The sequence below is a fragment of the Myotis myotis genome, unplaced genomic scaffold (assembly GCF_014108235.1).
Source record: "Myotis myotis isolate mMyoMyo1 unplaced genomic scaffold, mMyoMyo1.p scaffold_m19_p_12, whole genome shotgun sequence".
In the NCBI taxonomy this organism is placed as follows: Eukaryota; Metazoa; Chordata; class Mammalia; order Chiroptera; family Vespertilionidae; genus Myotis; species Myotis myotis.
In genome coordinates this window covers 15699885-15712097 of record NW_023416316.1, presented here as the reverse complement: position 1 = coordinate 15712097, position 12213 = coordinate 15699885, and the positions used below count along the sequence as shown (strand labels likewise).

General features: G+C 41.1%; 1 protein-coding gene across 2 annotated transcripts in view; it reads left to right on the top strand.

Moving 5' to 3' along the window:
* The window catches only part of KIAA1958 (KIAA1958 ortholog), a 97994-nt gene extending 89313 nt beyond the window's left edge, over positions 1–8681 (top strand). For both annotated transcript variants that reach the window (XM_036329997.1, XM_036329998.1), the window contains one exon: positions 3981–8681. In XM_036329997.1, the coding sequence (XP_036185890.1) occupies positions 3981–4787 (807 nt within the window). In that variant the 3' untranslated portion in view covers positions 4788–8681. The remainder of the gene's footprint in view (positions 1–3980) is intronic.
* The last annotated feature ends 3532 nt before the right edge of the window (positions 8682–12213 follow it).

The window sequence follows — 12213 nt, the reverse complement described above, 5'->3', positions numbered from 1 at the left end:
TCAGTGTACTTAATGCCACTGAATTTTACACTTGTAAATGTTTAAGATTGAAAACATATACATAATACATATATATGTGTATTATGACAATTAAAAAAATAAATAAAATGTAACTTTTCACCTTTAAATTCACCTGTTCTCCGAGACCCCCATTTTTGATTCTTCATCCTCACTTACCTTAACCTTTTCTAGACCAGAGGTCAGTGAAGTGCTATGAAGACAGTTGTCTGTTACGGGGACACTTTCTATTTCCATGCAGGAATCCATGAAAAGAGTTTCATTTCTCCATACCCTCCATGGCTTAGATAACATATGCATCCCAGGTGATGAAAATGTTCAGTAGAGTGCACCTACCACTACTTCTTTAGGTACTAGTATTTCTTCGTTTCCCCTGTGTTATCTAGAATATGGGTGAAGAAGAATATGTATTTCAATCCTCTGTAATCTACTCACATGGGTCACTGAAATATTTTTAAAAATAAATGCTTAAGGAAGAGATCAATATCTTAGAGAATTTATCCAATAATTAGTTAAAAGAAAGAACTGAGGCATCCTGGCCCATATTCTTTAATCTCACTTTCTTGGTCTCAATGCAAGATATTTTTAGTCTAGATGTATCTTTAAAGATGGATGTAACTGGCAATAGACAAAGTAGGTAACACCTCTTGGTCATGATTTGGCAGCTGGTGAGCCTCAAATTTGTTTAAGAAAGAAAGCAAGGAATCTAATGAGACTTCAAAATATCATCTATCTAAGTAGAGTATACACTGTCATTCTCATTCTATGATCATTCTTTGATCTTCTCTGAGTATTTAATTTAGTATTTTTTTAATACAGGTGTGACCCAATCCTCAGTGATCCATCTCCCTCAAGGTTACTATGTCATTGATTTCTATATTCCTTAAACTCACTCAGAAAATAGAGCACCTTGAAGCTCAGTGCCTACCTTTCTAAATAAAGTAAAATTTGGTAACTGCAAAAGCAAAGTCATTTTGTTTACCATTAGAGTGATGTAGTTCATAGGCATTTCTCCACTTTATCCCCCTAGACAAGATTATAACAAAGGGAAGTTTGAGGCATTCTCCTAAAAGTAACTCTTGCTTTTTACTTGTCTTATAACTCTGTCAGGTTTCAAGGTTTGCTGTGTAGTTCCAGAATTTTGGAATTTGCCTAACATGTCAGTTTGGGGTTTTTTTTTCTTATTTTGTTCTTTACCATCTGAAGTCATCAGCCCCATGACTGAGCTCTTTTTGTTTTTCATTTTTACATCAAGGGAGCCAAATTTATAATCCAGGGTGAACTTTTGAGATGGTAAATCTATTCACAGTGGTTCTTGCAATGTCTTTATAACAAATTGAAGACCTTGGTAATCTGACAGAATAATCCCCAACCAAAACTCAGTCCAAGAAAACTAAGGAGGCAACCAACACAGGCCAGAATGAATGGTTTCTTGTGTGCCAATAATATAAATTTTGTGATTTGACATTTCTTCAAGAATTGCTTTTGCTGTGATTTTACTTTGAAACTTGTGGTATTCAAAGGACTTGTATGCATGCATATAAGCATAACCAATGGACACAGACACTAAGGGGTGAGAGCATGAGCGGGGGGTGGGGCAATGGGGGATAAGGACACATATGTAATCAATAAAGAGTTTAAAAAAAGAAAGAAACTTGTGGTATTCTGTGTAAGTCAGAAAAATGTTCTGCATGATAAGTCACCTTGGTTCTCCTGACTCCAAGGTTAATTCATTGATTTAACCCATGTCCATTGGGCATCAGTGATATAGTTCAGGCCTTCCAGTAGGTAATGAAGACCCAGTCATGTATAAGATGCAGTGGACTTTCAGTCCACTTTGAGACATAGACATATAAATAGATAAAAGTTTGTGCAATATGGAGAGAGCCATAATAAAATTTAACTGCTGTGGGATCCCAGGTGAGAGAGTAACTTTTCTTAGGGAAGCTGGAGAAGCCTTTATCTAGACAGCAGAATTTGAACTAGATCTGAAATAATGCATTGAAATTTTCCCAAATAGAGAACGTTAGTAGAAAATGCATTCTAGGTAGAGGAGATGGCATGTGCAAAGAAATAAATGCAGGAAAGGGCGTTGTGGTTTCTATCAATGACGCCAAGTTCAGGGAGGCTAGAAATAGAACACAAAGAGAACAGATGAGGAGGCTGGAGAGATACCGTGTGTACCAGCTACCTATCGCCGCATAACAAACCACCCCAAAACTTAGTGTTAGATCACAACACTCATTTTACTTGCTCATGATTCTACAGGTTGTGCTCAGCTGGGTGGTTCTTCTACTGGGTTCAGTTGGGGTACACATGTGGGTGCAGTCATCTGATATTAGAAGACAGACAGCTTATCTCCACTTCACATGTTCTCATGGTCTAACAGGGCTTTCTCACAAGGCAGCATCATACTAAGATGATGAAAGCAGAACTTGTAAGAACCTGTAGGACAAAAGCAGATGAAAGCAGAATCTCTCGAGGCCTAGGCTTAAAATTCACACATCGTCGCATGTTACATTTTATTGACCAGAATAAGTCACAGCCAGCCCAGGTTCCAAGGGCGGGAAAATAAGATTCTACCTCTTGATGGGAGGAACAGCAGAGTCACGTTGCCAAGGGGTATAGGAATAGGGAGGGGGCGAGTTATTGTGGCTATTTTTACAGATGATCTACCACAGAGTGGAGCCAGATTGTGAAGACTTGCAGACAAGGTAAACGGTTTGGAATTTATCCTAAGGGCAACAGGAAGCTATCAGAATTTGTTTTGTTAAGTGAGAAGGTAACAAATAAGATTTTCTGCTCAAGCTTCTTATTTAGGAGCCATTTCTCTCCTATAATTCCCATGGTTGTTGCAGAAGACATCGTGTTAGTACAGTGGCCCATTTTTTGGTCAGTTGTTTGGATCAAGAGTGGGCCAATCAGAAACCTTCCCTTGGGTTTTTTCCTTTTCTACTGATAATGAGAGTTGATCTCTTGCGAATACCTGAAGTCATCAGATGTAAACCAAATACATTTTTCTTATCTGTGGAACAAATATTGATATCGAAACCCTGTGGATCATTGATCCAGAGACACTTGCAAACTTATCCTGATAAATTCAAGTGACAATTCAAGGATTATTAACTGGTCATATGAGTCATCTCTCCCTACAGCACCATGTTTAGGGCCAGCAGTACCAAATATTATGTGCAGATATCAAGGAAATTAATGTTGGAATGATTCAGAGTTTGACAAGTTTAGTTCAGCAATTCTTTAGAGAGGATGGTTGCATTTTTTTAAAAAACAATATTAACATGTTTCTTTTATTGTAAAAATGAATTATTAAATCTCCAGTGCTTCTATTAACAAGAAGTTTGTGGGGGTTTTAAATCTTTATTGTTGAAAGTATTACATGTGTCCCTTTTTCTACCATTAACCCCTGTAGTCTGCCCCCACCCCAGGCCTCCATCCCTCTATTGTCTGTGTCCATGGGTTATGCATATACGCATACCGGGTCTTTGGTTGATCTCTTCCCACCCACCCACCCTGGATGGTTGAATTTTATTGAAGGGGAGGGAAGGAAAGGATTTGCTAGAAAAGAGAAGAAAGGGCTTTCCAGAGAGGAATAGTGAAAGTTATAAAGGCCAATAGTAACGAAATCATGTGTGTGTGTTCATTACTGTTTATAAACCCTTTCGAGTCCACTGCTTTAAGCATTGTAGTAATTCTTTGAGAAGGTGTTGATCATCATGTCCCATTATACAGCTTGGAACACTGAGGTTTAAAGAGGTAAAGTGGAGCCAAGTATGGAACCTAGATCTTTCAGCTTGAAGTTCACTGTTCTTTCCACTATGTCATGCATCAACTCTTTAGAGGTCTTGTCTGCAGTACCGCCCCTGGTGAGGAGTAGAAGCAGGAAGGAGGGGTCTGGCTCTTTGGGTGTCCTCAAATGTGTAACCTCCGTGTTTGTCTCATTTGAGATCCCTGCAGTGAAGTTGAACGAGCTGCTTGAGAACTTTTACGTCACCGTTAAGAAGAGTGACGGCTCGGACTTCCTGGCCACCTCGCTCCATGCCATCCGCCGGGGCCTGGACCGCATCCTGAAGAATGCAGGTGTGGGCTTTTCCATCACCAGCAGCACCTTCAGTTCTTCCACCAAGAAACTCAAGGAGAAGCTGTGGGTCCTGAGTAAGGCAGGGATGTCAGGGGCCCGTTCTCGCAATATCATCTACTTCTCCCTCTCCGACGAGGAGGAGATGTGGCAGGCGGGGTGCCTAGGGGATGACAGCCCTATCACTCTCCTGTCCACTGTGGTCAAGTACAACAGCCAATACCTGAATATGCGGACACTGCAGGAGCATGCAGATCTGATGTACGGCGACATCGAGCTGCTCAAAGACCCACAAAACCAGCCCTATTTTGCCCGGACGGATAGTGTCAAGCGGGAGAGTCGGAGTGCTTCCACTCGAATATGTCACGGGAAGATCTACCACGAGCATTCCAGGGGGCACAAACAGTGTCCTTACTGCCTGCTCTACAAGTACATGTACATCCACCGGCCTCCCACCCAGATGGAGGCCAAGTCCCCTTTCTACCTTACCGCCAGGAAGGAGGCTGTCGACATGGGCAGTGTGTGGTATGAGGAGCAGAGGATGGGACTTCGGTCTCTTCGGGGAATTGTCCCAAACTTAGCCAAGAAGGTCAAGCTGGAAAACTGTGAGAACTTCACCTTCGTCTCATTTACTCAGGTCTCCAGGAGGCTTGGCTCCCACAGCTGCTGCCAGTGAGCCTGCCCTGGGTCCGGGCCACTGCCATGAGGCAGCCGGGGATGACCGTGACCTCATGGCCTGACTGGCCTCTGTCAGTGTGACCTGCTGTTTCTTTGACTTTGGATTTTTTTTTAACTGAAAGTAGATGATTCTGAATACTTAGGATGTTTCATCCAAATGTGTGTCACCTTTGTTACATTATGGAATCTAATACAATGTGTAATTGCTACATACACAGGAGCAAGGACGTTCATTTTTTCTAGTGCCTTTTTAGCACAGATTTTCTAAAAAAAAGAAGAAGAAGAAGAAGAAGAAGAAGAAGAAGAAAAAGAAGAAGAAGACGACGACTTCAGTGATTTTATCCCAAAAAAATCCCAGTAGCCTAGTAGCTTTAGAATGTTTTGAAGACTATGTACGCTTTGTTGAATTACACTCACAAAAAGAACCAGAAAGAGAGGCAGACATTCACTATTTCCAGAAGAAAAATTGCACTTGACACTCCTCTTTATATTGTGTTGATGGATAACCGAGTTCTGCAGATTAAGCAGCCTTGCTTGGTGGAAGGTGGTGGAGACGCCCTCGGCCTTGCTCTCAGCACTGGGAGGAGTTTCCCTCTGCATCGGCGAAGACAGTTTCGTGGAAAAACATGAATGCGCCAGAAGCTGCTTGTGGAAGCAAGGTTTCCAGTAAACTAGACAGTGTGTACCATATTATTATGCCAGTAGTAAAAGAAGTGGCTTGGAAAAGCAATCTGTGATCAAAATGTGAAAACCTCCTGAAGCTGAAGTGCCTATGTCCTATTTCTCAGCACCACGTGAAAGCCCTTTTCACTTGAATATTTTTTAGAGTTGTTGTCCCCCCCCCCCCCCTTTAATCTGTTCTTTGTGTCACACCGTTGTTCTGTCAGCACATAGCACTGGATCTGTACAAGAACTAAAGGTATTGTTGAGGCTGAGCCAGGAAAACCCAACCAAACGAGCTGCAAAGGGAACAGATTGGGAAATGTGTTGTGCTTTGATATATTTTGGTCAACGTATGACTTTTTCAGCCACAGTAGGTATCATCGTTTTAGGTTGGCACCAGTGTTGGGGACATAGTGCTATAGGCAGCCGACCAGGTAAGCAAACCCAGCAGTAAGGACCGAGTTGTAAAAATCCAAGCATGAGGATAGGTTTTTAGTTTAAAACCATTTCACTCAGGTAAAATCCAACCTGACCCCGTGTGATGGAAACATCAGCAGAATTTTCTAACCACTACTCCGAGTGAGAAGTAGAAAAGGAGCCCAAAGAGTGCTAATTAATAATAATAATTTCCTGGGGTCTTTATTTTGTATCTGAGGTAAGACTGCTACAGCTTTGTACCATTGTATTCCTTGTGTCTGCTTTCTAATTCAAAATTAAAATTCCAGTATAAGTTGGAATAGCAGGAGTCCTAAAACCAGCCCTATTTCTTTTTTCAAAATATTATTTTATTATTTATTTTAATTAATTGTTTTTAAAAAACATTCACTGGTCTCTGAAATATGTAATGCTCCCGTTCCCAGAGAAGACTCAGCCAATGCTGCCTTAACGGTTAACGTTGTTCCCTCTTTAGTTCCTGCACATTTGTGATGTTGTGAAAACTAGTTGCTCTCTCCTGAATATAGTTTCATTTTGGTATGTCTCCATCTGTATCTGAATAGCAGGTAACATTTAAAACTCAGCGTTATGACGTGGTAGTGCATACTGTTCTAGTACGGTTTCCTATAGTGATTTTAGGGTTTTGATTAAAAAGAGACACAAAGCATTAGGTACAGTTTTCTTTCACTTGCTAAGCACCCAAAGGATATTTTGTTTGTGGAAAGCAGATGGTCATTTTTTTTTCTTGTCAGTTCTGCACTTAAACAGAAATAGAACCCGTGTGAATTATTGGTCAGAGCCTGCAGCCTAATTAAATAAAACCTCCATTTGAATTTTAAATAGATTCAAGAAGAAATTGCCATTAGAATCCCTGGGATCTCGTCAGATTTGACATTCCCAGAAGTAGCAATAACTGGCCCAGAGGTTGAAATCTTTCTGTTGACAGTGGCTTTTCATCAGCTGAATAACCATCTCTGCCTCAAATTTGTTACTTATTACCCATTTGATGTCGTGTAAATCCCCGAGTTCTGAAGTGAGTGATTATAATTTAAAAAAAAAATCAGGAGGTGGAATCGTCAGTGATAGCTGATGGAATGAAAGAAGTGTCTGAGCATCTTGAATGCCGTTTATGTTATGATGTGCCTCCTTGGGGAGTAGGAGTGAGAAAGAAAACACATTTATCAAGTGCTGTTCTGTGCCACCCATTGTACCGGGTCCTTTGTCTACTTTGTAACTGTGTGGGGAGGTGACTGTGTATGCACACACACACTTGGTAAACCTCCTAAAATGGTAAAGCACCTATCCATCTACATGACTGGGCCCGTCCTCGTCCTCGGAGGCCCTGAAGGGGGCAGGGTGGCTCGTTCTAAGGCAGTGGTTCTCTTTCCAGCCCGCTCTACACCATACCCACCGGGGACGCCATGATTTTCTGCTCTACCCCTGAGCCGGGAACAAGGGGAATCCCAAGGGAAGGAAGTGGGGGAAGTTAAGAGTGTCCCCCCACCCTCCTTGTCTTTAGTTGTTTTTGTTTGTATGTTTGTTGTTGCTCAAAAGTGGGAATGAATATCAGGAATTTGCAAGTTCACCTAGATACCAGTTGCCTCTGGCTCTGCGTCAGGGATGGTGGTGCTGTGGGTGTTATAAGAGACCGATGGAGTCCCTTGGGTGAGCTCTCGCCCTCAGCACCTCTGCATCTGCTCCAAAGTGAGCCCTGCTTACTCGGCACCTCCTCCCAGAATCCATCAGGTCTCCCCTGGGAAGTTTATTCTGCCAGAGATAATAGGGCGTCAGCTTGAAGGGTATGATTCAATGAAATAGAAAGCGTTTAGCACAGCACTAGGCACATGGTAAGCATGCAATAAATATTAGCTATTTTAGTTACAGCTTTTGGTAATAGTAATAACTATTATTATTATTCAACTGATCTGCATTGCGCCGCTTATTTCTTCTGTTGTGGAGATTCTCTCCTTCAAACCGTTGAACTTGAAGAAGCAACCAGGCCTTATAGCCTGGTCACATTTATGCCCATCAATTCTACCTCCAACACAGCCACGCCCTGATACCTCAGATAATGAGCAAAAGTAAGCGAAGAATGGAGAAATGTTAAGAGGCTTTTTATAAGACAGATTTTCCACGTTTAGTGTGTTTGCAAAGTTAACCAAAGTTGTGAAAGAAGTAGTCTCCTTGGTCATGTGGCATTTTCCCACCTGGCTTGGATTATGCATAGGCTGTGTTCCTCTCCCTGACTGATTAAATGGTGTTTGAAGAAATGTGGGACATTGTTACCTTGATTTTGATTTGATTTCAGCCTTATTAGAAGCATCACGCACCATTCCACTCCCTCAGCGTGTTCTTAGGGAGGATCTGGACAAAATAATCCCCTCGGAGGAGCGGGAGCCTCTTGTAGTGGGAAGATGACTAGACTGGAAGCCCCTTCACTACTCACTTGGCGAGTGCTGGTCTCCCTCTCCTCGGCTCATTGGAGTGGATCATCCCCAAAGTGAATAATGTTCCCCTTCTGCAGTCCTGCAAAACCGTATCAGTAGGAAGGGGCAAAACTAGGAAGCAAAACTCCTAATTCCTCAAGGCCATAGAGTGAATCTCTAAGTGAGTGCTTCTCACTAGACTGGAATGCTTTCTTTAGGAATAACAGTTTTCTTGAATTTTCATGTTTCACAATGTCTAAAATTATTTTGCGATCTTTAGGCAGCAGACTGTTGATTATTTTTCGGTTTAGGCTAACACTGACCACGTGCTACTACTTAAATAAAGTAAACAATGTTTATTATGCTTATCCAGCATGCATCACTGTGCTTTTATTGAAATCTGGATTGCTAAAAGGTTTTGAGCTGGTAACCAGTTAACTTTAGGCATCAATAAATGCAAAAATGAAGACCTCCAAGAAGAATTACCTCATTTTCTTTTTTTTTTAAAAATATATTTTATTGATTTTTCACAGAGAGGAAGGGAGAGGGATAGAGAGCCAGAAAAACTGATCAGCTGCCTCCTGCACACTCCCTACTGGGGACGTGCCCGCAACCAAGGTACATGCCCTTGACTGGAATCGAACCCGGGACCCTTGAGTCCGTAGGCTGACACTCTATCTACTGAGCCAAACCAGTTAGGGCTACCTCATTTTCTTCATACGAGCTGCCATTTAGTCTAAGTTAAGGCCCATTCATATTTAGAAGCTGTTAACATACAGCCCTAAACAGAAGAATACATTAAAAGTTTCAAAGGCAGCCCTAGCCGGTTTGGTTCAGTGGATAGAGTATCAGCCTGTGGACTGAAGGGTCCTGGGTTCGATTCTGGTCAAGGGCACATACCTCCCCAGCCCAGGCCCTGGTCAGGAGGCAACCGATCAATGTGTTTCTCTCACGTTGATGTTTCTCTCTGTCTTTCCCTTTCTCTCCCACTCTGTCTGAGAAAGATCAATGGAAAATTATCCTTGGGGGAGGAGTAGCAAAACACACAAAAAAGTTTCAAATTCATATATGTCTTTAAATGCTTTTGCTTTCGGGGTGGATTTCTAATGCTCTATATTAAAAGAGAAACGTTCACCTGTGTAGGCCGTGATCTTAGGTAAAAATCTTTGTTGTATTTTCCCGTATCGAGTAACCACCTTCGCAAAAACATGAGCAGAGGGAGAAGTTGGTGGTGACCTGAGGCCAAGCTCCCTTTCTTAGGGGAGAGGAGGTTTTGGGATGATAAGCTAATTTATCTCTGGAGATTATATACTCTGCATTTATATATTCTGACATCACAGGATTTCCCACAATTCCTTTGAGGGAGGCTACCCATCCTTCTGGCAAAGTTTGCCTGTTATGATGATTTTGAGAACTTCTAGTTCTTACTGTCCAAGAAATCCAGAGAAGTTCCACATGTTTAGCTGTTGATCAGAATCAGATTTTTATACTCAATTAAAGTGCTTTATTATTTATCAAATGCAGCTCATATGGGAGTTAAGAATTTCAGGATATATTGATTAAAACCAAAAAAGGGTCACTGGATTATGGGTCATCGTATTAGTGCTTCCATTACTATTAATAGCAACTAGGTGGGTCCCTTTCCCCTACTGAGAAGAGAATGGGCTCCTAAGTATTTTAAGATCAGTAGAACTGATTGGATTCCTTTGTATTTAACTACAATTAATATTGCCATTTGTTCAAAAGAGTTTCTAGAAGGTTCAGATTTGACCCACACGATGCTCTCTTACAGCTGCCTCACATTCTCATTTAATTCTCACATCTGCTATGCAAGGTAGGTCTAATGATCCCCATTTTACTTATTGAGAAACCAAGGCTCAGAGAAGTTAAGTAAATTTCCCAAAGCGTCATAGGTTAATAAGCTGGAGAACTTAAGTTTGAACCCAGGTCTTCTGACTCCAAATCCAGTGCTCAATCCATGGGACAAAACACCTTCTTCAGGCCCACAGAAGTCCATGTATCACAGAGCTTTTAAAAAACTAAACACAATTTGTATTTGTTTGAGAAATATTAAGCCATACCATGTCACACCTTATATGTACCGTCTTACTAATCAATTGGTCACATGGTACAATTCAGTAGTTCCTGGAAAGCATTATGAAGGAGAATAACATTTCCTACCTACTGAGAACCTTGTCTTTATCCAATAGATACTTCTTTACCATTTATCTACATAGAAGTGCAGGTGGTTATGCCAACTTATTCTAAGAAAAGTCACATAATTTACAAACCACCTGTTTTGACCCTTGTATCACTGCTTAGGTGTAAAGGTCTTCCTAATCTCTGTCACAATTATATGCTCAAGTTTCTTCTTTTTAATATTGGTGTCAGAGGATTTTTATAATCTTTGAGATTAAGGCACCCTCATAGCAAAATACATATTTAGTCATTTGGTTTTTATTTTTACCTTTATCAGGACATGTAGAATATAGGTAACTCTGAGATTGTGTAGTCAAATTCCCTCATTTTACCAGGAAAGAAATGAAAGCCCAGAGGTATTTAAGGGCCCATCCAAGGTCAGCAAGACAATAAGTGGTAGAATGAGAACTAGAAAATCAATCCAGAACTCTCTTCCTTTATACCATAGCTGGGAAGATTTGGATTTTTTAAAATTCAAGCTATAAGAGAAAGTTTATTTAGAAAGTCACAGAGGTAGAAGTGAGCTGTAGAAGTGGGCTCAGGAAACAAGTTACAGAGGCAAAAGGAGGGGCCCTTATTACTTAGGAGAAAGGCGCCTGGGAGTAGGGGTACAGATATGCTCCATAGAGAGAACCGCCAAGATTTGGATTTTTTAAAAGTTGATGAAAGGAACTGCATTTGTCAGAAGGACATCAGGCTATTAGAGCCCCCAGTGAGCTTCTGCCTTCCCAGAAAATCACTCATCAAGACCCAGGGGGAGGTCAAATCTCAATTCTGGAATCTGGAAGCACAATCAAAAAGGTTCTCTATCCTCCCCACCCCACCTCCTCTTCATTTGGTCCAAGACTCCACATCTTAGAGCTGAAATATGCGCAGAAGGCAGTGAGGACCTGTTAGAGGTGTAGTGCATTCTCAGATAAACACCCTGTAGGTGAGAGCAGAAACGATAGGTAGCAGAACATGCAAATATTGTGATTTCTTCATGTATGCTGTTGGATCAAAGAGGCAGAAAGCCTGGTAATCAGAAGAAAAAGGATGCCACTTGAAAAAGGATGTTCCTAGTCAAGTGCTGAACTAGGAACCGGACCTGGGAATCTGCACATGACCTTACCATCAGTCTCTGTATTAGAAAACAGGGTTTGACAAACTCTCAAGTGGACAGATGGTGTAACCAAGAAACACTGGGTCTGGGGAGAAAGGAGCACATTTAAAGATGAATATAGAGAAAAAAGGCAAAATGCATATTTTTAAAAATGTGAAACAAGGGAAATGAGCAGCTTTCAGAACATTTGAAAATGAAAGTGGTCTGCTGCAAGAAACGAACATGTTAGATTTCTTTTTTATCATAATTGAAAGAACAGAAGAATGGCTTCAGTGCAGCAATAGTTCTCTTGAAATGGGAGTGGGTTCAGAGAAAAAGGCAATAAAATAACATGAAAAAGAAAATTGATTAGAAAGGATTGTAAGGAAGCTAAAAACATTAAAATCTACATTGGAAGCAGAAAATAATACTGGTGCTTAAAGAAAACACACGAAACTCAATACTATGAAGGACAAACTCGAGATTTTCTTTCTAATGTTCTTCCAAAGCAATGAAAGACGAAAATCCTGGGGAAAGGAACTGGATTGAGAAGACAGAACATTAGCTGACATTACTGATACTTGCTTTTCCTGGGGGAAAGACTATATTGAGAAGAAATA